Below are 27,667 nucleotides of genomic sequence, written 5' to 3' on the forward strand. Positions count from 1 at the left end.
CTCATTTAGTACCATCCCCTGTGTCACACACTTAATAATTTATACTCTTCACATTTCTTCAAAGGAAACATGAACACTATTGGTTTTTAAAATGAGAAAACAGAGGCCCAAGGCCCCACAGCTACTAAGCAGCTGAGCAAGGATGTGAACTCGAGTGGGACAGACCCCAAAACTCACACCTTTTCTACTAAATCACCAGAGTTCCCAAACGCCACCTGCTCTCAGCTCTCTCCAGCGCCCCCCGTACCCGCTGTGCCCACCAGACATGCCCATGTCCTCCGTCAGCTCAGGCACAGCCTGCGCCCTTGGCAGCCCACGCTCCTCCCTCCCCGGGGGGTTGGGTGCGTCCTCCTGCTCCTCAGCCCCTCCCGACAGAGGCCACATCCCTCAGCTGCTTCCGACGCGATGCTCTTCGGGGCAGCGGTGTAGCCCGGTTCACCCAAGAGCCCCAGGGCGTGCCCCTCAGCAAGCATTCGACACGTGCTGGCTGACGAGCAGCAAGTGGCATGCACTCTGCATTCCAGAAAGGCTGATACGGGCGTTAAACTAACATGCCACCTCCCTGACAAGAAGCACAGAGCACGGGACCATCAAACGTCGATTTCCTGTTAGGAGTAATGGCAGAGCAAGAGGACAGCCGGAGGGAGAGACCGAGAGCAGGAAGGCAGACATCTGTGGAAACACTACAATGTGAGGCCTTATTAATAGCTAATTCAGATGACCGAACTTTCTTAAACGACCACTCTCTTTTCCAGTGAGCTGAATGGAAAATACGTGGAATCTTACATTTTCTACCCAAGCTAGTTTCCTGATGTATTCTTCTTTTAATAATTCGAACTGCAAACCCTCAGAGTTCACGATGGGCCACACACTCTTCTGAGTAGTTCACCTACATTCCCTAATGTAACCTTCCGAACATCTCAGTGAGGTGGATACCATTATTATCTCCATTTTACAGATGAAGAAACTGAGACACAGAAAATGTAAGTAATTTACTTACGATCACACAGCTAGCAACTGGTGGACTTGGGATTCAAACCCAGGCATTCTGGCACCTGTGTCGACACTGCCTCTCAAGCTATTCCATGAGCCTTCTGGGTGTTGTCTGATGTGTTCTTTTATGTACAGCTGTCCCACTTCCCCCCCAAGTATCCGCTACCAAGCATGTTCTAGTTGTTTAAGAACTTTCTAGCTCTGGGTGGTGTGGCTCAGTTGGTGTGCCTACCAGACAGTCCCACGTCCACTGTGTATACCCAGGTTGCAAGTTCGATCCCTGGTTGGGTCACTTTTAGGAGGCAACCAATCGATGTTTCTTTCTCACATCAATCTTTCTCTCTCCCTCTCTAAAGTCAATAAAGACATATCCTCAGGTAAGGATTGAAAAATATAAATACTTAAAAAAACCTTCTAGAATGCAAGGCAGCCTCTAGAGCAGTGGTTCTCAACCTATGGGTCGCAACCCCTTTGGGGGCTGAACGACCCTTTCACAGGGGTCGCCTAAGACCATCAGAAAACACATATATAATTACATATTGTTTTTGTGATTAATCACTATGCTTTAATTATGTTCAATTTGTAACAATGAAAATACATCCTGCATATCAGATATTTACATGACGATTCATAACAGTAGCAAAATTACAGTTATGAAGTAACAACAAAAATAATTTTATGGTTTGGGGTCACCACAACACAAATAAATTTTAAAAAAAACACACAAAAAAAACAACAACACATGAGGAACTGTATTAAAGGGCCGCGGCATTAGGAAGGTTGAGAACCACTGCTCTAGAGTCTGATGAAATGAAACCAAGTATATTAAAGTGGAAAAAAGAATCCAGGGACAAACAGGGCAATGTTAAATTCGTCTCAATTTTGTTTCTCTATAATCTCACATCCCTAGTTATAATATATTGATTTTACCTTTCATAAGAAACAATCAAACCAATCATCCCTCACAAAAAAGACAACAAACCTAAAAAATGAGTTAAAGCAACAAAGATCACAGGAAAAATAACAAACTTTTTTTATTTAAAGAATCCTGCATGTGTCACCCCGGCAAAGGTGACCAATTGCTAGAGAAGAGGAGAAAATGCCCCATGGATGGGTTGTCTCCCAGCAGTTTCAGGTAGAAACTGGAAGCTCCACCCCCTACAAACGACAGCCCACAAGACACTCACGCGTGTTGCTGTGCACAGCGGTTGCATAGGAGAAGAGAAACAATCGCTTCAGCAGTTTAGGAGCCAGGGTGTGATGGATGATGCCACTGACAATCTAGAAAAGAAGCACGCAATGGAGGCAGTCATGTCTTTGGCAGAAAGCACCGAGTTGTCTAAGTTTTCAGTCCAGCTAATAGGCACCTCGGGGCAGCATGTCACAACGCGCTGAGATCTGCTTCCAGGAAGCTATCCTATATAATAAAGAGCTAATATGCAAACGGTCATGACGCCCTCATGCCATAACAACCAATCAGCAGGAGGCTGCATGCATGCGTGGCGAGGCCGGGGGACGTGAGGCTGTGTCCTCCACCTGGCGCCGGCCAGGGGACATGAGGCTGTTATTGTTTATTAATAAATTTATATATTATTTTCATATACATTTTACTAATTTTCTTTCATCTCTAACACTTCTATTATAGAGAAAGGACAAATAGCAATATTAAAATATTTCCTCTAATTAATTCCCTTTTAATGTGCAGGAATTTCATGCACCGGGCCACCAGTCAATATATATAAAAAGCCAGTGACCATAATGTCCTAACGACCATAATAACCAGTCGCTATGACGCCCACTGTGGTCAGCGAACTGGCCTGATCAGGTACATACATCTCCTTTTCTCCCCATTGACCCAAAAGCTCTCTATGTCAGTGGTTCTCAACCTTCCTAATGCCACAGCCCTTTAATACAGTTCCTCATGTTGTGGTGACCCCCAACCATAAAATTATTTTCGTTGCTACTTCATAACTGTAATTTTACTACTGTTATGAATCATAATGTAAATATATGATATGCAGGATATATTTTCATTGTTACAAATTGAACATAATCAAAGCATAGTGATTAATCATAAAAACAATATGTAATTACATATGTGTTTTCCGATGGTCTTAGGCGACCCCTGTGAAAGGGTTGCTCGACCCCCAAAGGGGTTGTGACTCACAGGTTGAGAACCGCTGCTCTATGTGGTTTCCTGAGGCTGATCCCTGGCCAGCATTGCAGCTTTACTTATTCCTCTGCTCAAACCTGCTCTTTTCCCATTCTTCCCAGTTACTGTTCTCAAAAGTACTGCCCACTACCAGACTCTCCCACCCCGATCAAGGGCGGGCTAGCCAGCCAAACGCCCCACCCCCTTCCCCTCACCAGCCCTGCCCCCGATTGGCCCACCACACCACAATAGGCCTGCAGCCCCTCCTCCAGGCTGGCCCTGGCCCTGATAGCACCGCCCCCCCGAATAGGGGGCAAGGCTGGCCGGCCAACCTCCTGCAGCCCCTCCCCGAGGCCAGCCCTATCCCCTATGGGCCCCCACCACCCTGATCAGCCTGCAGCCCCTCCCCGAGGCCGGCCCTGGCCCTGATCGCACCACCCCCCAAATAGGGGGCAGGGCCGGCCAGCCAACCTCCTGAAGCCCTTCTCCCCCACCCAGTCCCTCCCCAAATCAGCCTTCCCACCCCGATCAGGGGCAAGGCCAGTCGGCCAACCACCCATGACCCTTCCCCCAGGCCGCTGTCCCCCAACTGGCACCTCTCACCCCATTGGGGGGGGGGGGGCGGCCAGCCCACCACCCACAGCCCCTCCCCATGGCTGGCCCCACCCCCAATCAGCCCCCAACTCCAATCGAGGGTGGGGCCCGCCAGCCAATCGCCCGCCATCTCCTCCTCCTGACAGGCCCAGCACCGATCCACCCTGATTGGGGCCAGGCCAGCCGGACCCCGCCGTACAGGAATTCATGCACTGGGCCTCTAGTCTGTTACAAAGGCTAACCATTCTGTCAGGTTTTCTAAAAGCTTTGAATTTTTAGGGAAATTTTTAAAGCACAGTCCAATTTCTCAAAAACTAAGTGCTAAGAAACCTCAAGGGCCATACTTAGATACTCTAAAAATTTGACATTAACAACATACAGTTGATATCAGATAATAACCAACACATGGAATCATCCTGACCCATTTCTGGCCTTTATAACTTCCTTCTAGCAATTGTGCCTTTTTGTTCAAGGTTCCCAGCCAAAGTAAGTTTGGGTAGACGACTAACTCGTTGTTTAGAGCGAGTTTCGGCTTCTCAGGAAACTTTCTGTGTCTGCACCACTCTTCTGCTCGGGGAAATCCTGGGGCCCCGTTCTCTAATCTGACCGAGAGAAAATCAAGGACTTGCCTGTCAGTGTGCGTAACTCACAGGGCCACAGACAAAGATGAACTGGTTCTCGCCTGGCTGCCCTGGCGCATGTGGTCAGGAGGGGCACGTCTGACCCCTTCAATATCTCAGCAAGAGAAAGCTTAGAAGTCACAATGACCACTGTAACCAGCTGACCGTTATTCATCTTGTTTTGCTGTGGCAACTAGATGGAGTCTACTACCGTGTCCAAAAGCACAGGGTCACCCAGTGAGGTGGCTCTGCCCATGCGACCTGTGGCCTCCTCCTCCTCCTCACTGCTTCCCAGACAGACGCTCACCCACCCAGGAGCTGGGGTCCCTGCTACTGCCTCCCGAAGGCTGTCGGGGGCCAGGTAAGAGGGCTGCTTTAGCTGTTCCCATCCCTTTCTCTCACTGCCTCCTGACCCCTGCAGAGTCTCCAGGAATGAAAACATGATGGACTAGAGAACTAACGGCGGCATGTGCCAGGATAATACACAGGCACACTTGACCAGCGTCTCTCAATTCTGTCAAAGCCTATGGGGTTATAACCGAGTTCAACTTTGCAGAGTGAAAGGCGCCCCTCCACCTTCATGCAACGTAAGCAAAAGTCGTGGGGAAAACCTGGTGGGAAATACAGCCTGAAACACAGGCAGCTAGTTACCCTTTTGACTTCCTCTTCCTTTGTGTACCTCAGACAGAAGTGGAATACCCGGAGGTCTTTGCAGTGGATAATGAGCTTCTCGGGGTATTTCTTCAGTTGTCCAAACAGAGTTTTTTTTTTCTCATCAAACACTGCACATATGATAAACGATAAAACCAGGAAGGGAATGATGTTATAAGGCAACAAGTTAATGCCAAAGAAACAAGGTGCACTACTGACTTCCAGGAGAGCGCGCAGAAGTGAGAGGAGAGGTGCTACCTCTGAGTGGCAGCCAGCAGGGCCCCCCATCCCTCCGCAGGGCCTGGCTCTGAGCCGCTCAGGGCCCCTCACTCCTCTGGAGGGAGCACTAGACTCAAGGGACTGGCCACTGTCAGGAGAGCGGCCTCCACCGACCAGCAGAAAATGCAGCTCCGAAAGCTGAGATTACAAACGATGGATGGGAGACCCTAGCAACATGGCTAGGACAGTCAACTCCTAGCTTGTAGCTGGGGGCCCTCCTGCCACCTCCCTCCCTGTCTGAGTTTGACCACGTAGCTCCTCCCGGTGTTAGAAGCGTCATAAATGACTACTGCATGGTTTCTGGGAAAGTCCTGCTTACAGAAATAGAGGAGTGGAGCCGAGGCTTGACAGCCACATGCAGGACACGGCCCTTCCCCAGGTTCCCCTTTACAGTAAAACCTATGCTAACAGCGACACAAAACCCTACGCAGTGGCACTGTGGGGACTGGGAAGCACGGGTTCCAAGGTCAAGTCCGAGCTCCTCCAGCTAAGTGACCCAAACAACCACTTCATATCTCAATTTTATCATCCATAGCACTGATTTAAGCAAGATAACATGTGAAGAAATTACAGTAAACTATAGAAGACCATAAACACACTATCAGCTACACTTTCGGAAGCTAGCACTCCCTCTCCCCCTGGGGAAAACAGATACTTAACACTTACCTCCATAAATCTGATCAACACAGTGGAGCGTAATGTCATTTTCTCCTATGATCTTATTCTTAAATTGGGTTTCCTAGAGGATTCAAAAGGGAACAACTGTGACTCCTTTCTATGCACTGCTAGACATTAATATAGAGCAGCTCGCTGTTCTCCATGGGCATGTTAAGAAACACAGGCCAATGCAGCCACGTGCCTGGGAAGGGGACAAAGCGTGTGAAGAGCTGTGATCCCTGGTTTGTCAGTCCCAGGCCGAACATGCCATTCCTGGCTGCTCCTGGGCATGACACAGGGTCACCGTGAGAGGTGCTGGAAGTGGCACGCAGGTTACGATCGGTCCACACCAATGTAAGTAGGTGAGTGAGAGCTGCCCAGGACGAAAACAGGGCAGGCTCGCGTTTCTGTAAATGCTCTTTCCCAGGACTGGGAGCCACGCAGCTAGCGGACGGCAGCCAGGAGACTACACTCTGCGATGGCCACGGTGCTGCTGCTTAAGTAGCGAGGGGGACCGGGCGGTGTGGCCAGTCCTCACACTGCGCTGCTAATCCAGGGACACCACCACTCGGGGCAGCGTAAACCCCAATCCAAGGGCTGCCCTGGGCACGTTTCATAAACGAACTTAGCTCCCGAATTTAAGGAAGAGCTTAGTATAGAGAACATGGCGGGGGCGGGGGGGGCGTATATTTGGGGAGATGGGATTCCAATGAGTTATACGTTGCGATGAGATACAGAAGAAAATGAGAGAACGTGTCAACCTCTGAAGTCAAATGCAAGCCCGAGTGACAGGAGGCCCAAGCGGGAAGCTCCAGAATGGCCCTCCCCCGGGAAGGACGCCTGAAGGACCGAGAGAGAGAGAAAGAGAGAGAGAGAGAGAGAGAGAAAGAGAGAGAGAGAGAGAGAGAGAGAGAGAGAGGGGTGAGCAGGGCCCTGTGCCTGCGTTTGTGCATGCTGGGGGTGGAGGAGCTGGGGAGCCGGGGACAAAGACACTGGGCCACGACTGCAGGCCCCCCACGCAGCCAAAGGCGGCTCGGACATACATCACTTTCCAATGCAGACTCGTCGTCGCCCAAGAACGCAATCTTGAAGTCCGTGCAGACGAGTTTGCCATAGATGCCACGCTGGCAGGAGTCTTCCTGGATGCACTTCAGCACTGTGCTGGCTTCACAGAGCAACTGCTCACCTGGTGACACCAAAACAAGTCCTCGCTAGTCCTCAGGGAACAGCCAGCTCGCCAGCAGCACGCTGCCCTGGCCCCTTCCTGTAGAGACCAGCCCTCAGCACACGCAGCCCTCACACACTCACACTCCAACAGGCACACGCTGCCAAAATCGGACCAGCGGAGGCCGAGTGGGGGCCACTGAGGAGTGAGATAAACGGCTCAGATGCCCCTTCACACAGGGCACCTCTCTATCTTCTCACTATGAATACGGGACGTTCCCCGGGGGGGATGACCTCAGCTACCCTCGCAAGCTGAGGTCTCGTGTTTTTATTGCTTGGCCCCGAGCAGAGGTTCCCAGGAACAACACCTGCCGGGAGCCGGTCCATCCTTGCTGTTTCAAGGGACCTGGCATATATGGCATACTGTTCTTAATATGTTTGCTCACCTTCTTGGTGCTATGTGTTTTAACCAAGGTCACCTCTCCGAGAAAGGTTGTTTCCCCAGGTAGGGATTTTTCTCTGAAGTTAGGGAGGGGATAAAACCCCTTAACTAAGTGCCAGGTGGGTAGTTAATCACTTTAACTACAAACAATCACACTTAAGCTACATAATCTTTACTCCCTGGAATGGAGATAAGAAACACCCTAACCTTTTGAATAGAAGTTGATAGGATTAAAATCAACTGGTATAAATACAGATGTAACAAGACAACAAAAAACAGAACCTAGAGACAGGACTTGGCTGCAGATCCTAGACAGAACCTAGGGACAGAACCTAGTGAGAGAACATGGCAAAAGATCCTGGACAGAACCTGACTACAGAACTTGGCTGGAGAACCTGGAGAAGCTGGGTGGAGAACCTAGCGAGAGAACATGGCACCAGAACTTGGCTGGAGGTCCTGGCTAGAGATCCTGGCTAGGCTGCTGATCAACTGAAGGCTGTCTCCATGTCATTCCTTCTTCGCCGACTCCGTCCACACCTTTGGGGACCCCTGGACCCGCTGGGGTTGGACCCCAGCAAACACCCTCCTGAGCGATGGCAGCAGGGCCTGTCCCCCTCTGGCGCAGACCTCCGGCAGTGGGCGTCTTGCCGGCCGCTTCCTCTGCGGCAGAGGCTGCAACATGCCCACACTCACCCCGGCTCCGCAGGCAGGATGGGAGGAAAAGGGGGTCAGGGGTTTGGGGGATGGTTTCCTCTCTTTCTTCGCTGAGATGATTTCCTCCCAGTGTGTCACCTTCCTGCTCTATCTGCAGGCACCCAGCCCCACGGAAAGCTGACTTCCTGGAGCCAGAGCAGTTCTCCTGACAGCCAGAAAGGTGAGGGTTTAGGGGTGACAGTCTCTGCTCCCACAGAGAAGCCTGTCAGGGCGGGGTGTCTGGCTGAGGGCAGGAAAAGAGAAGGTTACAGGGAATGAAGTGTAAATACTTTGCAACCAGAAGGAGAAGGAAACTCTTCTCCCCAGTCAGTAGCCCCCAGAATCTTTGCCCCAGAAGCTCCCTCTGGCTGTTTCCTTCAACGCCTTGAAATGTACTGTTTGGCTCGAAATTCATCATTTAGTCTAACCGTCAATATGTAAACAGAAAAGTTTACAGACACTGAGACTATCAAGGGACACACTGTGGCATGTTTTTCGCCTTCCAGGGGTTAGTTACTAAGGAAATACTGGGAGATGGCTCAGCCTCCAGCAAGACCACAGAGCTTGAAGGAAACAATGAAGTCAGGGCCTCATTAGGGTTTTACATAGTCCCAGTGGTGGAAGACCGGTGAGGTGGAAGACCTGTGAGCAAGGCTTCCTGTGCTTTCAGCTCCTAGCGTGGACCTCGCCCAAGACAAGGAGGGACAGCCTGCGGTCTTGCACTGGAGACTGGAAACTCACGTGAGTGGCCGCCAGCACCGGTGAGGCTGTGCAAGCGGGCGCACGGGGCCGCCGCCATCAGCCTGTGTGTGCAGAGGGGTCTTGGATCATGGGAGCGGGACAGGATCTTAGTCTAGTCTCGGAAGCGGGGCTCAGAGGAGTCAGCTGTGAGCTCACAGCTGCACACCCAGAAGAACCATCAGGTAACAGGGGATGGGAGAATGCATGCAACACTACGCTTAAAATAAAGTATTTTCAAAATCTCCAGTCCAAGAAAAGGAGAGACAATAGGGTATATGGATTAAGGTTTAGGCCATTATTATGGGAAAAAGCTTCTGAAACTTAAAAGCATTTTTTAAAAAGTTATAAAATCCCAACATATTTACCAAATAGGTGGACCAGCCAGAAACCTGTACATACTCACATACTCCCAATAAAACGGAATATAATAAAAAGTACCAGAACAAGCCCCTATTGTTTTGGGAAAATGCACCTTTAAACACTTATTTTAAAAAGCTATTTGGGGTTAGGAAAAAGGAAGAGGAAGAACTGAACGCACAGCTTACTGGACAGCCCCACGTATGAAGAGGACACGCCATCAAGTCGGTTCTGGTTCTGAATTCAGAACTGATGAAAGCTTGACTCAAGTTATAGAGTCACTCTCCCTACCTCAAAAATACCCAACCAGCCCTGGCAATTTGGCTCAGTGGTTGGAGCATTGGCCCATGCACTGAAGGGTCCCAGGTTCAATTCACAGACCTCAGTTTTGGGCTTGATCCCCGGCCCTGGCCGGGGCACATGCAGGAGGCAACCAATCAATGTCTCTCTCACACCAATTTTTCTCTGGGTCTCTCCCCCTCCCTTCTACTCTCTCTGAAAATCAATGGAAAAAATACCCTTGGGTGAAGATTAACAACAAAAAATACCCAACCAACCCACGCTCCTTGGTGATGACCACAGAGCAAAGTCCTGGTAGCCCTGGGGGCCCTGGGATGGCACTGGCAAACCCAGCACACCTGGCCCTGGTGCTCAGATGACCGAGCAGAGACGCCTGCCTGGGGAGCCCGGCAGCTGCGCTAGTGAAGGTGGCAGGAAGGGAGTGGGGGAGGAGGGCTTTGTGGGGACCAGGACTGTCCTGACTGAGGACCAGACAGTGGATGGGGCCAGTGAGGCAACCTGGAAAGGTCTCCTTTGCTTGTGAAAGATGAGAATTTCCCAGGTTTATTTTTTATCTGCGTGGGGGAGGAAAAGAAGAAAATTCTTTACAGCTATTGTAATACTCACACCCAGGTGTGTAACTACTGAACGAAAGACCTTGGTATTTTGTCCAGCTCACAACTGTTAAATTTTGTCTGGATGGAAACAAAGGTATAGATAGTGATAGCAGGGATGACGTGATTTATCACCGGCTTTGCGTTGTACATGAAACTAACATGACTGACCTGGCAGCAAGTGAGGAGTTACTTCCTTCTCTGTTACTTCCTTTTCGTTTGTGTGAATTTCCTAAAAGAGAAGAGCAAAGGATAATATTTTTATTTGTTTAGGGCTCAAAATGAGTAACATAAAGCCATGCTTTCAGAATATTCATGAAAATATATGCCCGCAGGAGTTTTCTGTTTATTTGACAAGCTAATTATTTTTTAAAGTATTTTTTAACTAAAGGATGACAGAAAATTCCAACAAATTAGTTCAATGCATTAAACTAATTACTTAGGACTGACAACTATCGTTGCCCCGAGCGGAGGGGCGGGAGGGACTCCCTATCTAAGGATCAAACGTCCCTCAGCAAAGCCAGGCAGCCCCAGTCAGAAGGGGAATGGAAGGCAGCCCCAGTCAGGAGAATGGAAGGCAGCCCCAGTCAGGAGAATGGAAGGCAGCCCCAGTCAGAAGGGGAATGGAAGGCAGCCCAGAGAATGATTCCCTCTCCCTCCGGCAGAAGCGAGGGTGAAAAGCAAACAATTCTGTTCTGGAGAGAAAATGGACTTCTGTAAAGAGCTTAAAGGTAAGAACAGGAAAATATGAATGTGTCAAGTCAATACTCTGATTGTAAAAAAATAAAATAGTAAAAAATAAATCAAGCCAATGTGAACGCAGCTGCTCCAGGCACAGCAAGGCCAGGACAGCTGGGAACGCCAACGGCCCCTTCCAATTACCAAGACCCAAGACAGTGCCACTGAGGTGAGGAGCTAAGGCCAGCTTCTGTGTCACTGTTTCTCAATGAAAACATTTCCAAATGCCTCCCTGTTGGGCTCAGTGTTTACTGAATATTCAGATAATCAGCAATCCTTAATGAATTAATGGACTCATCCATGGCAGTTAACCTAACAAAAGAGAGGCATGGTGGGCAACCTACCATACCACCCACCCATGAAGCAGTCTTGCCAAAATAGCTCATCTCCTCTGCTTGAGCATCTATATCAGTGGTTCTCAACCTTGGCTGCACATTAGAATCACCTGGGAATCTTTTTAAAATCCTGATTTCTGGGCCTCATCCTCCAGAAATTCTGTTTCTATGTTACTAATGTCGTGGCCCCACCCCATAACAAAGAAACAGAATTTCCGGAGGATGAGGCCCAGAAATCAGGATTTTAAAAAGATTCCCAGGTGATTATGAGAACCACTGCTCTATATCTATGTTAACCTACCAATTCATAAGAAACACTGGGGCAGAGAAACATGTTAAATGACACCACGGGGATGCAATCAGTCAAATCCTGACTCTACAAGACACAACCAGTTTGTCAACAAATACAATTGGAATTTGTTTCGTTTTGTTTTGTTTCTGACAGGAGGCTCTGGGTAGTTTTCTGAAGCTGTTAATTCCGATTGAATTAGAAGAAACTTGGTGCAGCTGAGACAGGGAGAGGTTGAGTAGAAAACCATGGCTGTCTCAGAGAACCCATTTTGAGCAAGGGGTTGGGTACTCCTTTTGTTTGTTTCATTTTAAATAGAGGTTAAGCCCTGGCCAGTGTGGCTCGGTTGGCTGGGCAACGTCCTGTGCACCAAAAGGTTTGATTCCGGCCAGGGCACATGCCCAGGTTGTGGGCTCAATCCCCACTGGGGGCCTTGCAGGAGGCAGCCAATCAATGATTCATTCTCACATCGATATTTCTCTCTCTCCCTTTCCCATCCTCTCGCTCTAAAAAATCAATTTAAAGTCCTAACAGGTTTGGCTCAGTGGATAGAGCGTCGGCCTGCGGACTGAAAGGTCCCAGGTTCGATTCCGGTCAAGGGCATGTACCTTGGTTGCGGGCACATCCCCAGTAGGGAGTGTGCAGGAGGCAGCTGATCGATGTGTCTCTCTCATCGATGTTTCTGACTCTCTATCCTTCTCCCTTCCTCTCTGTAAAAAATCAATAAAATATATATATATTTTTAAAATCCTTTTTGAAAAAAAAGAGGATAAGCCCTGGCCGGGTATTTCAGTTGGTTGGAGCATTGCCCTGATACACCTGGGCTGTGGGTTCAATTCCTAGTCAGGGCACACACAAGACTCAGCCAACGAATGCATGAATAAGTGGGACAACACAGCAATGTGTCCCTCTTTCTCTGTCTCTCTTGCTCCATTTCTCTCTCTCTCTCTCTCTCTCTCTCTCTCTCTAACTCGATAAGTAAAAACATGTAAAGAGGATAAGGGCATGATTAACAAGTCCTCCAGTTTCCATGTTTTACCTCACAGATCAAAAGGAGCGACATCTGCTCCTGCTCCCACTGCTAATATCAACAACTCCAGGGCCCACAGCTGCCCCTGCCCCCAGAATCTACGCGTCTCACCCAGTGCTGAGCCAAAGGCTACGCCTGACAAGAGGTGAGACTGTCACGCGTGCTTCAGCAAGCTTATGGCCCAAGGAGACCACCTCCTGGGACCACCTCCCACAGCTGGCCAGACTCACAAAGCTGCCCATCGGCTTGCTCCTCGGAAACAGGATTCTAGAAAGAGCTGCCCAAAGCCCAGGGCGCCTATGAACACGAGAAGCAAAACCAGTGGGTCAACACTCACGTTGTATGTTTGGCTTCTCAGAGCTGCACGATGACCCATCTCTAATACAGACCAATTCGTTTCAGCAAACAGCTCCCGACTCCCCTAAATATCCAATGCTGAGGATTAAAAGACGAGTAAGAACTGACTTCTGCCCTCAAGAAGAGCAGACATACAAAAATAACTGGAACACTGGGTGACCAGGCAATAACTACTAGAGCCTGCAAAGATGGTTTCTCGACTCATGGTCTCATTCAGTCCTCAAAACTTGAACAGCCATCACTGTCCTTCCTCACTTTAGAGACGAGGAGATGAAGCTGGCCCTGGTTAAGTGAGGTGGGACTCAAGCCTCAGTTTACCTGGCCGGCCATACTCTTGACTACGACACAACCTGCCTGTCCCTGCTGGCCACATCCTCCCCAGGTGCTGTCTCCTCCTTGGCTTTCACCCCCTTCCACCTACTGAACTGTCACTGCACATGCCCGCTCTCACCCAGCACTGCAAACCCGGGGGAACAACACACAGAGCTGTGCCCTCCCAGAGTGCCCGGGAGCGACAAGTGCACGCGCTGACAGGGACACGGGGACGTGCGCTGCTCGCGAAGGCCAGGCTCTGCTGGGAACACAGCAGAAACGGGAGCTGCAGTCAGAGAGGGGCAGCCTCCCTGGAGTGTCATTTACCCCGAGACTTGAAAATCAGCAGAAATGAGCAACAGGCCAACGACCAACGCTCTCTCCAGCTGCTCTTCTCAAGTCTCATTCTGGCGGGTCTTCTTCCCTCCGAGGCCTGTGCTCCCTGGATGAGCTCTCCCCCTCACAACATGGCCAACAATATGCGCTGATGACCCCAAATGGCTCTTCCCTCCAGATCTCTCTTCAGAGCTGAGACCTGGACATCCACACAGCCTCCAGGCCACCTGCACTGGAATGTCCCTCAGAGCCTCCCAATTCACATTTCACAACCAGCGGTCACTTCCCCCCGCCCCTCACCAAACCAGTTCTCCTCCTCTGGACTGTGGCTCAGCACATGGCCCCGCCACCCACCCAGTTGGCCACACCAACACCCCAGAGTCATCCTAACTACATTCTGCCCTTTGCATTCTGCCCGCTCTGCTTTAACAGCTCAGAGCTCATCCACATCTGTCCACCCCTCCTGCTGCTCTTACTTCAGGCTACCGTTAGCTCCACCTTGCTTGGCTGCTTCCTGATTACAGTTGCCCTGCGCCCATCTAGCCCCCAGTGCACCCACTGGGCCCACCAATCCACTGTCCCCCATCCCATTCACCTTCCAACCCACAGTCCACACAGCTCAAGTCCTTTCCAGGACACCTAATCCCATTCACTTTTTAAAAATATATATATATTTTATTGATTTTTTACAGAGAGGAAGGGAGAAGGATAGAGAGTTAGAAACATCAATGAGAGAGAAACATCGATCAGCTGCCTCCTGCACACTCCCCACTGGGGATGTGCCCGCAACTAAGGTACATGCCCTTGACCGGAATCGAACCCGGGACCCTTGAGTCCGCAGGCCGATGCTCTATCCACTGAGCCAAACCGGCTAGGGCTAATCCCATTCATTTTTCAACCCACAGTCCACACAGCTCAAGTCCTCTCCAGAACACCTAATCCCATGCAGCGATGGGAAGCAGCCTGTCCTGACAGATAGTAAATTGCCAATAAAAGTCTACTGAGAGAACGTAGAAATGAAAGCATACAAAGAGACAAGTAATTCTTGATCCTGGTACTATTCTTTAATCCTGAACAGTTCTTAGGAGAGAAACAACTGTATTACCTAAGTATATGATGAGTGCCAGGTATTACGGAACTTCTGCAGACCCCTCCCTTAGTTGGCTTCTGAAATACACTCTAGTCCAGCCAACCTTTCGGACCTCAGGGACCACCAGTGGCCCACGGACCACAGGTTGGCAACCGCTGCTCTAGTCTCACCAATAGGGTAGGGGCATTCTCCAAATCTGAAGCCTTAGCACTGAGGACAGAGACTAGAGACTCGGTGACTCTATCACCGTCCAGGACCAGGAAGCTAGAAATCAGAACAGGACCTGATTCCTGGAACTGACTCCTGGGCTGCGGGCTCCCTGCTCCTGGCCCAGGGGCTTCGCTCCCATCCCAGCCGGCATGACTAGCAGGCTCGCTCCCCTGAAAGCATGACCAGCTCGACTCAACTTGACACACTGGACACTGGCTTTGGCAAATAAAAGCAGCAAACAGCATCTGAAGCCAGGGAAGAGGCACGCAGGGAGAGGCAAACTGAAACCTGTCTGGGCTCAAGGTACCGGCCCACCACTGAGCTTTAAGGACCCTGCTATTTGCCCAGCATGCGAACCAGTTCTCAGCCTCCGCAAGAGTCCATTTCACCGGGAACACTCACGAGCACTTGGGACTAAGCGTTTATTACCCACAGAAATATATGTCTAACTTAAACATGCAAATATGTAATTTGCTGGAGGTCCTATGTCTTTTTTTTTAACATATTTTATTGATTTTTTACAGAGAGGAAGGGAGAGGGATAGAGAGTTAGAAACATCGGTGAGAGAGAAACACCGATCAGCTGCCTCCTGCACACTCCCTACTGGGTATATGTCCGCAACCAAGGTATATGCCCTTGACCGGAATCGAACCTGGGACCCTTGAGTCCGCAGGCCGACGCTCTAGCCCAGCCGTGGGCAAACTACGGCCCGCGGGCCGGATCCGGCCCATTTGAAATGAATAAAACTAAAAAAAAAAAAAGACCGTACCCTTTTATGTAATGATGTTTACTTTGAATTTATATTAGTTCACACAAACACTCCATCCATGCTTTTGTTCCGGCCCTCCGGTCCAGTTTTAAGAACCCATTGTGGCCCTCGAGTCAAAAAGTGTGCCCACCCCTGCTAGCCACTGAGCCAAACCAGTTAGGGCTGGAGGTCCTATGTCTTTACTTTGACAACAATCCTGTAAGGCATTTCCACCCCGACTTTGCAGATAAGGCCAACGATGCTCCATGCAGGTAAGCAATGTGCCTGGACTCACACAGCTACACACGTGGTGACCAAGTTCAGTGCTCTTGATTCCAACTCTGTTTTTGTACAAGTTTATTAAGACATAATTCACAGACGATACAATTCACCTAAAGTGTACAATTCAATGGTGTTTAGTATATTCCCAGAGTTGTAAAACCATTGCCACAATCAATTTTAGAACATTTCATCATGTCTAAAAGAAACCCTGCACCTAGCCCTGGGCGGTGGCTCCATTGGTTGGAGCATCGTCCCGTACACCAAAAGGTTACAGGTTCAATTCTAGTCAGTGTGCGTACAGGAGACAACCCGATCGATGTTTCTCTCTGTCTGTCTCTCTCTCAAACAACAACAAAAGAAACCCTGTACTCATTAGCATTCATCCCCTCACTCTCCTTATCCGCACCCCCCTCTGCCCCTAGCCCTAGGCAACTACCAATCATAAACTTTGTTCCTGTTATAAAAGTACACCATGGAGTGTCCTTTCAGCTGTAACCAGGCTTCAGGAGAGAGGAGCAGACAGCACCCTGTGATGGGGCGCTACCCTAGCAGCTGAGCAATACTTACTCACGTGTCCATTTTTCACATTTAGACTGCTTTTTCCCTTATCTCAGATTTTTTTTTTAAGGAAGGAAGGAACTGCTCACTGAGACCCAAACTAGAGCCCTCTCTCTGTTCTGACAGCTCAGCATTCACTGAAGGGCAGTGAAAGTATTACTCATTCAAGCTTCTTAGCAAGGATCGCTCTTACCAGACATTCCTTGGCCTTTAAACAATCCAAACACTTTATCAAACTCTCCCTAGTAAGACACTCAAGCTCAAGAAGAAATGTTAAGACCCAAATACCAGTGGAAGCCTCGGAACCATAGACGTGACCTCAGCGAACAGTTAGCTGGCTCGATTCCAACTAATAGGGTTGCTCACCCGATGGACTAGGAAGCTGCCTGAGAAACACACAGAAGCAGAGGACGCCACAGAGAACAACTGGGTTCTGGCATCCACGCCAAGGCCCTGATTTAACAAACTACAAGCCACGGTGACAGCTAAAAGGACTATTTTCAGGCGAAGCACCTCATGCCAAAGCCGACCCTGGGGGCATAAAGACAGAGTAGAGTCAGCAATCACTGAAGGCCTAACACAGTGCTGAACACCAGCCTCCGAGTCACTGTGGAGGAGACATGTTAAAAGCCTCGGAATGACGCTCTCATCAGCTACCTGCGAGCCCCCTCCTGGGAGGCCCAGGACCCAGTTCTCTCTGCCACGCCCCCCCGCCCCCTCCGAGCTCCACAAAGCCACCCTGAATGGCACCACAGCCCTGCCCTGACAGAGCTTACAGTGCTGCTGGCGAAACAAGACCACAGGCATAGAGCAATTAGACAGCAAGGGCTAGAGCATGCTCAACTGCAGCACCAAGAACCCAGAGCTACCGGCAGCCTGAAACCCTGGCACAGGCAAAAAGACAGGGAGAGTGTCAGTGAGCTAAGACGAGAATGCAGGGAGGCTGTGGCAAGGGCTTCCAAGGCGTGTGGCCAGGTGCTTTTCACACTAGACTTGCACCCTTTCTCTTCTTTCCTTTCTCTCTATTCTTGGGTTTCCTCTATGATTCCATGTGAAACAGCCGTCTCAGCAAGGACGGGGAGACCACAGTGCCTGGAAGGAAGGCTGAGTCCTACTGCAGGCGCCCCCTTCCTGCCCTACGGCAGCCTCGAATCTCTAAAGCAGGACTGGCAACAGTGTGTTTTTAGAAAGTCCCCCACAGAACCATGTTGTTTAAAAAAATAAAAAGTACAAGTTCCCTGCACAAAGCAGGTTTAAACACACTCCCCTCATCCAACTCTATAAATCAGGAAATGAGAGGCACACAGAAAAGAAACAGTCACAGCCCAGCCTCCCAAAGCCAAACCAACGCTCTTTCAACAAACCAGGAGCAGAGTCTGCAGGAGCCTGCGAGTCGGTGAAGACTGAGACCCGTGGAAGGGGCACGGGGAGGGGAGAACTAACTCCACATGGAAACGACGCGGGAAGGCTGTGTTCAGGCCCGGCTGTGGTGCACGGGCTGACTCGGGCGCTGCAGAAGGGACTGTGGTGTGTGGTCCCAGGCACGAGAGGAGATGCCAGCAGAGGACGGCGATGGAAATGCAGACAGACCACCCTCCCAAAAGGCACCCTGAGGACCACGCCTGGTTTGGAGTCCAGCGACTGGGAAAACGGGGCCGCTGACAGGTCCTCCTGGAAGCCCTTAAGACCAGAGACTTGTTCAGGAGGGCAGAGAAGGGACCCATGAAACAGCTCACGGAGAAGGAAAACTGCAGGAAGGCAGGGCCTCCAGGGAGATGGGCTGGGTGTCTGTGTGACCCGGCAGGTCCTGCAAGACGGACAGCACCCCAGCAGTGCTGGGAGGGAATGTAGACTTGAGGTCAAGTCTTGCCACTATCGGGACCTGCACTGGTGGCCCAAAGAACATGTGAACACAGACACGCATTCACACACACACACACACACACACACACACACACAGCTGCAGCTTCGGGGAGAAGAGTAACAGCCACTACAATTCACATTTAGTAAGTGTTTACTGCATGCCAGGTACTGTGATAACTTTCCAAGGATCGCCTTACTGAAGACTAACAACAATCTTATGGGCTAGATACTATGATTTTAATTCCCATTTCACAGACCAGGAAACTGAGGCTCAGAGAGTTAAATTCCCAGCCCAAACCCACAGTGAGCCAGCAGCGGAGCTCTAACTCCACAGCCAGCTCTTACCCACAGTAGTTTAGAGGTAGCACTGGGATGTGTGCACGTGCTCAGAGAAAGGCGGCAGGCGGCAGCACCGGGGCTGTCAGTCTGACGTGCTAAGCTAACTGATGTGACCAACAGCAGCTGCAGAAACACATGGCCTTGCCTTCTGTCCCCCGCCCTTTCCCCTCCAGGACCGCTCCATAAATACTAGCTCACTGAAGAGCTGAGGGGCTGAAAGCCTGGCAGCAGGAGCTTGTCCTAGGCTTGGTGCGAGCCGAACCAGGGGCAGAGGTGCCGAGGCTCCTGAGGGGCCAGGCCGACCTAACGGAAAGCAGCCTCCAGAGAGAGGAAGAAACAGTCCTGCCGTCCTTGCGACGGCGCCGGGATCTCACTCTTCAGACTCCTCACTTGCACCCACGCACATGCCTTACATGAGGGATGAGGACAGGTGCTCCAGCCACCTGGTCCCCACACGCTGCTGAGCCTTCTGAGTTGTCCCTCTGGCCTGCCAGCTCCAGCAACCCCCTCCCCACCGAGCCCGCTCCAACGCCGCCCTTAGCAAGCCCTACACAGCCTGCGGCTGAGGCTGCGGCTGCAGCAGGCCCTCCTCCGGGCTCCGTGGTACCTCCTCCCGCATCGGCAGGCAGCACCCACCTCCGAGATAGAGCCATCTGTTGACTTGCCGGCTCCTCAACAGAATGTGACACCCTGAGTGCACAGGCTGGTTTTCTGCCGCCCTCATTCTAACACAGTGCTTAGCAAACGGTAGGCATGCAAGCAAGACTCCTTCCCATTCAAGTCATTACGAAGAGCCACAGCATCTATCTAGCCTGTGTTGAGTGTCCACCGTCTGTCAGGTCCTGGGCTGGGCAGACATGGTATTTCTTCTCCTGCAGGGCAGATGGCCGTCCGCGGTTACAGGTGAGGAAAGGAAGTCAGAAAGCCAGTCACAATGGGGAATGGATCTCACGGGATTGAAGCAAAACAGGAATTCAATTTTATGGGTAGAGAAAAGGTAGGAACAGTGGGCTTTTCATCAAAAACACTGGGCTCATTTCCTCCAAGGTTCTCTCAGGAATTTTAAAACTCTCCTAGCAAAAACAAAAGCAAAATCCTCAGCAGCGCAGGGCCATTGTCTGAAACAGGGTTGGCAATCTGTCACAGGGGAAAGGCAGACTCCAAATATCTCACCATTGTGGCCAGGGCTTCCACAGACAAGTCTGGCTTTTCTTGTGGCTGAAACCGCTCCCTTCCCCAAAAGCAAAGCAGTGAGGCCTTGGAGGCCACCTCTGAAAGGCTGCCCACCAGCCAGGTCTACAAGCTACGAGGAAGGACGGGCACAGGAGGGGAAAGTGGTGATATTATTTTAGGAAAAGCATTTACATATGAAATCAAAACAGCATGGTCTTGCAACTGCCTGTGAAATCGTTATTACTCCCAGAGGTCATTTGATTTTGCTTACTCAGATCTTATGTAAACCACTGAACAGACGTGATAAATGGACAGAATTTGCCCTGTGACAGACAGACTTACTAGAAACGAGGAGAAAGAGAGAGAAATAAGCACACAGGCTGAAACTAGCAAAATGTCAAAGGCCAAATATTAACAATGAAAAAAGTCAACTACTAAGTGTTCCCATTCGGATGGAATTTTAAATGTAATCAAACCACTCTCAAATGTATGAAGGAACAAAGAAAAGAGGAAAAGGAACTTTTAGAGATAGTGAAAAATACTGTAAGTTACCACACAGTAAACTTTCCTGGCATGATGCCATGGCAACCACCACAACAACTAAAACTCCGCTTTCATTAATCCCTTAGCCGGGGAAGATGTGTGTTCTAAGCAATGGTCTAGCACTTTCTGAAGCCATGCAAGTGGCTCTGACCCACAGCTCCTGCACAGCACCTCTGACAGCCCACAGCTACTGAAGGCTGACCATGTGCTCGGACCCCGCTAAGGGCTCTCCCTGCATAATCACATTTACTATTCATAATACTCATTCACACTTCAGGTAAAAGAGGGAGTGTTACTATTCCCATGTTTCCTGTAGCAATTCGACTGAGACACACACAGCGAGCACGGGAGAGCGACTGGCTGCTGGCTCCCTGGAGCTGCACCGCCAGGTAGGCAGACCCTGCAGCCCTTCCTGCAGCTTCACTCCCTCCTCGCCTCCCACCCCACCCCCACCCCCTCCTCCGGTTGTCCTCCCCCAAAGCAGCGGAAGATGAGAGGTCACCTGAGAATTATTCCAGTTCCATCCTACTTCCCAACCTATCTTACGAAGTTATTTTAAATGATTCATTAAACTGCAAACCCGCTGTCCTTATGGTCTTAAATATAGCGCATCAGAAGTCAGGAGCCGGACGTGAAGAGAAACGGAGGGTGTTCTCCCGACACAGACCAGCAGGGCCATCGGCACCCCTGGCACCACACGCAGGTTATGATTCGTACACATGTGAATGCAACCATATAAGACAGACTCACACAGACAAAGCCTGGGCAGACTCAAAGACAAGCATGCGCTTTCGTTAGGGGAGCATCACTCAGGGTGACTGTACTACACTGTCTTTATCATAAAAACAGGGTGTACATCTTTTATAGTGATAAAAAAAATTGTGGCCCCCAAAAATCTAGGTTTCTCTAAAATACGCTACCACACAGGATGGTTTAATGTGGAAGTAGCTCAAGACCATTAAACGTTCTGTTGAGGATATTTAGAGAAAAATCTAGAACTTTAGGTTTCTAAGTCCGGGTTCCCCAGAGCCCAAGATTCTGACAGCAGTGAAGGCGGGAGCCGGTCCAGAGGCGTGCCTGGCCCTGGCGAGGCGGCTGTCGGATGGCAGCTGGGTGATCAGGAAGTGCTGCTGGCACCGCCGCATGACACATCCTGGCGCTCCATCTGCAGAAGCGGGCGGTGCTGGACAGGACCCAGGCAGATTCCGCAGGAAGCACATGGGGGAGAAAAAGCGGAAGCTCGGGACACATCATCAGGCTCCAGCCACAGCTAAGAAAGTGATCGTTTTAGGAAGAACTTTTCATGTTCTTCAGTGGCCTGTTAAATCATTAGCAATGACCTCTATGAAAGGAAAAAATTCTGCCATTAAAACACTAGTTTGGAATACAGAAAACATTATAATCTTTAAAAAAAAAAAAGTAATGGATCTAGAATTTGCTTTTAACGGTAATTTTATTGCTAGGGCTAGGGAAGTAGGGCTATTTTAGGATAAAACAATCTCTTCTTGTCATCAATCCATCAAAGTCATCAAAATTAGTGGTCCAATACAGAGTATTTTACCACAAAATAATCTCAAATATTTCATGTTTGTATCCCCAATATTTAGAATAGTGCCTGGCACTAGAAGGTGCTGAGTAAATATCTGATGAACAAATTAGTTGTGTCTCCATGGAGCCTGCATCCACTCAGTCACCTGGTGGGTAACCTAACAAAAGCCAAGAAAGAAACTGCTGCTGAGAACACGAAGGAGAAGGCACTCAGTGTGTGCGCGTGCTACACGGATAACATGCCCGCATTCATATCGCAGGATAAAGAACGCCCTGCAGTCAGGCTGCCCTAGTTAAAGCCCCCCCACCCTTCGCCACTGGGACCCTGACGACTTAACTTCGCTGGGTCTGACTTTCCACCTCTCGACACAAAAAGGGAGGCAACAGTACTTGGCATCCACCACGTGAGAAGCTGAAAGGATGACACCAGGCAAGTGCAGCTCCTGGGACACAGCAGTACCTCAGAAATGTCAGTGATTATTAAGTGTTTTAATTTTGATATATACCCACAGTCCTCTCTCTGGGAAGAATACAGGACCATAGGTTTACCTCTCCCCACCAAAAGAAAGAACCTTAAATGAGGACTAAGCAATGGAATGGATTCTTTTCCCTAAGGCGGTGGTTCTCAACCTTCCGAATGCCGCGACCCTTTAATATAGTTCCTCATGTTGTGGTGACCCCCAACCATACAATTATTTTCGTTGCTACTTCATAACTGTAATGTTGCTACTGTTATGAATCGTAATGTAAATATCTGAAATGCAGGATGTATTTAGGCGACCCCTGTGAAAGGGTTGTTCGACCCCCAAAGGGTGGCGACCCACAGGTTGAGAACTGCTGCCCTAAGAGATAAATGGAAAAAAAAAAAAAAAGTCAGCTCCTAAGTCTGGATTTTTGTTCTGACCCTCAGTCTTCCTCTCTCTCCCTGCCGTTCTCCCCACGCCTTCCTAAAGCCTTCCCTGCGCTCCTGCGGCCCTGGCCTGGCCACTGCCACTGCCGGCTCTGGGGGACAGTCCTATCGCTGTCCTGCAATAGTGCTGCAGCTGACGGGAGGCCTCACTTCCACATCGGGGGACAGGGGCACAGGCCTCACTAGATGACCTTTAGCTTCTCTTCCAAATCTAACTCTCCACAAAGAAGAAACTGAAAACTGTTATTAGTGCATTCAAGTCAAACACTCACCTAAGATCTACTGGAACATACACTTCAACTGTACTTGGAATATCGCACAAATATGGGCACAAGTGCAGCAAACTCTAAACACACAAGTTCCCCGAAGTTTCCATTCAACTTCCTTATCACAATGGAACAGACTATTATTAAATCAGAACTTTCTCTTAGACCTCTTAATGGGCCGTGACTTACAAGCTTCTGGCTACAGACACTAAGATTTCTTTGTTTTAAAATTACATATATATTTTTTTAAATATATTTTTATTAATTTCAGAGAGGAAGAGAGAGGGAGAGAGAAATAGAAACATCAATGATGAGAGAGAATCATTGATCAGCTGCCTACTACATGCCCCACACTGGGGATCAAGCCTGCAAACCTGAGCATGTGCCCTGACCGGGAATCGAACCGTGACCTCCTGGTTCATAGGTCGATGCTCAACCACTGAGCACGTCAGCCAAACAATGTTCTTATTTTTCTACAATGAACACTTATACCTCCTGAAATAATGCAAACATTTTATGTAACAATAAAAATGAATCTGGCACCCAAACTATCAACAGTTGCCTCCCTCAAGCAGAGCTCAGGGATTCCCCGTACAGAGAGGCCAGCATCCGTTGTACATGTACCTGGGGCCAAGCTGGGGCGGGCACTGAGATTTTGAGGTGCCAGCCATCAAGTACCACTGAGATAGGCCCAGAGCTCTCCTTCCTGTCCACCTCAATTCCAGAGCCATCGGCTTCCCACTCGCAAGCTTTACTGATTGTAACCCTCTGGGCAGAGTTTTCAAAACTGACCAAAGGTCCTAAGTTACTGCTCAGGATTTTAACGTTCACATTCCTTGACTGAAGAGGGTCAATAACTGAAGAACACGAGTTACTCTGACAGAGATCCAGTTTTAAAAGTTGGAGCTAATCTCTACCCCTCATGTTAGGCTGGCCAAGGCCAAGCCTTTCTTTTGTTTTTTCTTAAAATATGTTTTTATTGATTTCAGAGAGGAAGGGAGCGAGGAGAGAGAGGTAGAAACAGCAATGATGAGAGAGAATCATTGATCGGCTGCCTCCTGCACACCCCACACTGGGGATGGGATCAAGCCTTGACCTGAAATCGAACCATGACCTCCTGGTTCATAGATAGATACTCAACCATGAGCCACGCCGGCTGGGCCAATCCTTTCTGATAAGAATAAAAAATCAGCCATGATGTTTAAAAGCATCATCGTCCAATCCATGATCCAGGTCCACACTCTGCTTTTAACATGAAGTGCTGACTCCCAATAGATTGCTTGGCCTATCAAAAGCCGCCACCGCTGAGCCTCCCGAGGTCCCATCAGCCAAGAACAAGGTCATCACCGGGCACAGGTACCACTGCATCAGGAGGCGTGCAGGCTGTCCTGGCAGCTCAGAGACCTGCCAGCAAGCGGGCGTCTTCAGGCACAGACCTCCAGCTAACAGAAGCAACATGCACACAAAGAAGGGCTAGGAAGACAGACATCACAGGCAGCAAAGATGAAGGCAACAGAAGGGAAAGCAGCAGAAACAGCAGGAAGACAGTCTTCAGAAGAGTGTCTGAGGCACCCCTCCTACTGAGTGAGCGAGAGAATGCCACCAGACCCAGTGCTCTGCGAGGCACGCAAGTGAGCCTCGACGCTGCTGCCTCTCATGCCTTTCCAATGCGATATCTGGCAAAAGCTACACACATACTTCAAAACCAACTGTCTCCTCACCCCCTCACTCACATATCTCTTAAAAACCATCCACGATTCGCATCAGAGCCTTATCCTGTTACAAAACATTTGTGGAGACTGCTTACAACAAAAAAGCATCCAGTCTACACAGCACTATTTTCTTGCAAGAAAACAAAACTGCCAACTATCCGGATCTGAAAAAAAAAACCACAAAAAACACACACAAAAACGTGATCACTTCAGGCTCATTTTGGTTCTGAACCACTCCCCTTCCCTAACTATCCCTCCAAAGAAACAGAACAGGCGCCACGGGCAAAGAGGGAAAACAAGCCTAATTACAACATGTGCACTTGGCGGATGAAAAAAATCTGAGCATTCTTGAACTCTGGCCACGTTTCAGAAGCGTTCCCACTTGCCGTTTAACCTGGCTCAAAAGCGAAGGTTAAAGATCAGTTGTACTTCAACCAGGGCGCAATAAAAAACAAAAAGACGCCGCGACAAACTGGCCACAGTGCTGCCCGTGACACCGCAAGGGAAGCCAGCTGAAACTCATAGCGACCCTGACTCCTTATCGAGCGCTGACAGAGGAAGAGGAAGTGGTTTTCACTTTATTTTTAAAATGAGGTCTAACAATCAGACCCGGTGCAGAGCGTGCTCCACCGGGGAAAGCACACATTTTGCAATGGGAGATACAGACGCGAAGGCTGCAGGCCCGGGCGGGCTCAGCCCACCTGCCCTCCCTGCAGAGGAGGAGGCCGCTGAAGACAGAGCTGGCGGTGCTTCTGCGGGGGGCTGATGGCAGTGCTGACGAGCGGGCAGGAGAAACTTCTGGAATCCAAAAGGAGGGCCGTCCAACTGGACATCTGGATCGCGAGCTACTGCTCAAGAGGCCTTGGGCACCTACAAGCTGTCACCTCGCAGCCCCTGTCTGGGACCTGCAGACACTGGGCCTGCAGCCTCGGTGCCACCGCACACCCCCCCCCCCCCCCCCCCCCCGCACACACACACCAGGCTCTGTCCCCCCACCCCAAGCATCCTTCAGGCCTCTGCTCAACCGCCACCGCTGCAAGAGGAAAAAGGAGCCGCTCCCCCCAGACACGCACCGCCTGCTAACACACCATGCAATTCCCTTCTGCCTCCCCCACCGCTCACTCCTCTCCCAGATGAGCCTCAGAAGGACGGGGAGGCTCGGTGGCTTGTCCCCTGGTGTCTACCTTGGCGGCTTAGGACAGAGCCTGGGGAGCAGGAGCTCAAGAACTGTTTTCTGAATGAATGAATGAATGAATGAATGAACGAACGAACAGGAGCACTCCAGGAGGAAGGCAAGGGGGGTGGAAAGGGTGCCGGTGAGTGGGTGAAGTTGGGGGCGGGGGGCAGCACAGAGGGGAGTTCCCCGGGGAGAGGAAGGCTGGGGGGCCGGGCCAAAGGGTTCCTCCCGCAGAGCCGATGGGAGGCGAGAGGCGCACCGGGTCCGCCGGCGGCGCCGAGCAGCGCTTCCAAGCGGCGGCTGAGATGGAGCGCGGAGGACTCGGGGAAACCCAAGGGCAGGGCAGACTCGCCGGCCGCGGGCCCCCGGGACCCGGACCACCCGCCCCGCCCCCGCCCCTGCCTCGGGGCCCAGAAACCAGCTCCCCCTCGACGTACCCGGGGGCGCCCCGGGCCGCCGGACCTCTGGGCTCCGGCCCTTCACCGGGTCGACAGCGAGCCGGGCCCTGCGCTCCGGCACCTGCCTGCCCGCCCCGGGGGTCCCCACCCCGGGCCCCGGAGGCCCCAGCGCGCTCTGGCGGGCGTCACCCCGCCCGGTTCCCCTCCGCACACGCCCGCCGCCCTCCCCGCAGCGGGGGAAAGGGCTCCCGGGGCCCCTCGCCGCGGCCGCCCCAGCCGGACGCCCGCCCGCGCGGCACCCGCTCACCTCGGGGCGCACGTACGACACGAAGGAGGGTTTCGGCGCCCTGGTGCCGCCGCCACCGCCGACCACCCCTTTGCCCAGCATCCCCCCGCCCTGGAAGCCGCGACGCGCGGGAAGAGGCGGCTGCTCGGGCTCCCGGAGCGGCGGCGGCCACCAGCACAGGCGGCGGGGGCTCCGCCCATCCCCAGGGCCGCGAGGGCCGCGGCGCCGCCCGCATCCGGCTCCGCCGCTCGCTCCGCCCGCCCCGCCCGCCCCGCCCAGGCCCGCGGGCCCCGCCCACTCCCCCGCCGACAGGGAGACCTCGCCCAATGGCCACGCCCCCACACTCGCGGCCGGCGTGTCTCACTGGCGGAGATTCGCCGTCTGAGATTGGCTCTGTTTCACCAAAAGGCCCGCCCCCTGCTTCTCTGATTGGCCAGAGACGCTCTAGGCCCACCCCCTGCACCCACCTGGAGTGATGTTTCCCCTGACCAATCCAGAGAGCGTTTTCTCTGGACTCCTCGGCGATTGGATAGCAAGAATGTCGCCGTCGTCCAATGGTCCTGCGGCCACTAAGTGATGAGCGGCGGTTCACGGCGGGTGTCCCGTTGCTGCTGGTGGCTGTGAAATGAAACAGGGTGCGTCGAGTCCCCGCGTGAGTTCCAAGTCCATACTAGTGGCTTCAGGTTTATTTCAAATGTTGAAAAAAGTGAGATAAACCAAGAGTTAACAGGCACTTGGGAATAGGTTTAATGTTTGATTATAAAAGGCCTTGCCGATCTCATTTTGCAACATTTTTTGTGTTTCTGACAATATCAGAAGACGGCGAGAGACTTCTCTTAACCACTCTCCCCAGTTACCGATAAAACCTTCCTTTTTAGTGAAGACTGCAAAGAAAAGTCATTTAAATAACACATGTGGCGCCACGCATCTT

The 27,667-nt window shown here is 51.0% G+C and overlaps 1 protein-coding gene across 1 annotated transcript in view; it reads right to left on the minus strand.

The window, feature by feature from the left end:
* Positions 1 to 26,864, minus strand: part of MTMR12 (myotubularin related protein 12) — a 50,872-nt gene extending 24,008 nt beyond the window's left edge. The window contains exons 1-6 of the mRNA XM_070411762.1: positions 26,758 to 26,864; positions 10,408 to 10,468; positions 6,990 to 7,132; positions 5,956 to 6,028; positions 5,011 to 5,141; positions 2,181 to 2,274 (exon numbers count right to left, since the gene is read on the minus strand). Of these exons, the coding sequence (XP_070267863.1) occupies positions 2,181 to 2,274; positions 5,011 to 5,141; positions 5,956 to 6,028; positions 6,990 to 7,132; positions 10,408 to 10,468; positions 26,758 to 26,838 (583 nt within the window). The 5' untranslated portion in view covers positions 26,839 to 26,864. The remainder of the gene's footprint in view (positions 1 to 2,180; positions 2,275 to 5,010; positions 5,142 to 5,955; positions 6,029 to 6,989; positions 7,133 to 10,407; positions 10,469 to 26,757) is intronic.
* Between the last annotated feature and the right edge of the window lie 803 nt (positions 26,865 to 27,667).

This window comes from Myotis yumanensis, unplaced genomic scaffold, assembly GCF_028538775.1.
Source record: "Myotis yumanensis isolate MYYU_CA2020_CCGP unplaced genomic scaffold, mMyoYum1.0.hap1 SCAF_4, whole genome shotgun sequence".
In the NCBI taxonomy this organism is placed as follows: Eukaryota; Metazoa; Chordata; class Mammalia; order Chiroptera; family Vespertilionidae; genus Myotis; species Myotis yumanensis.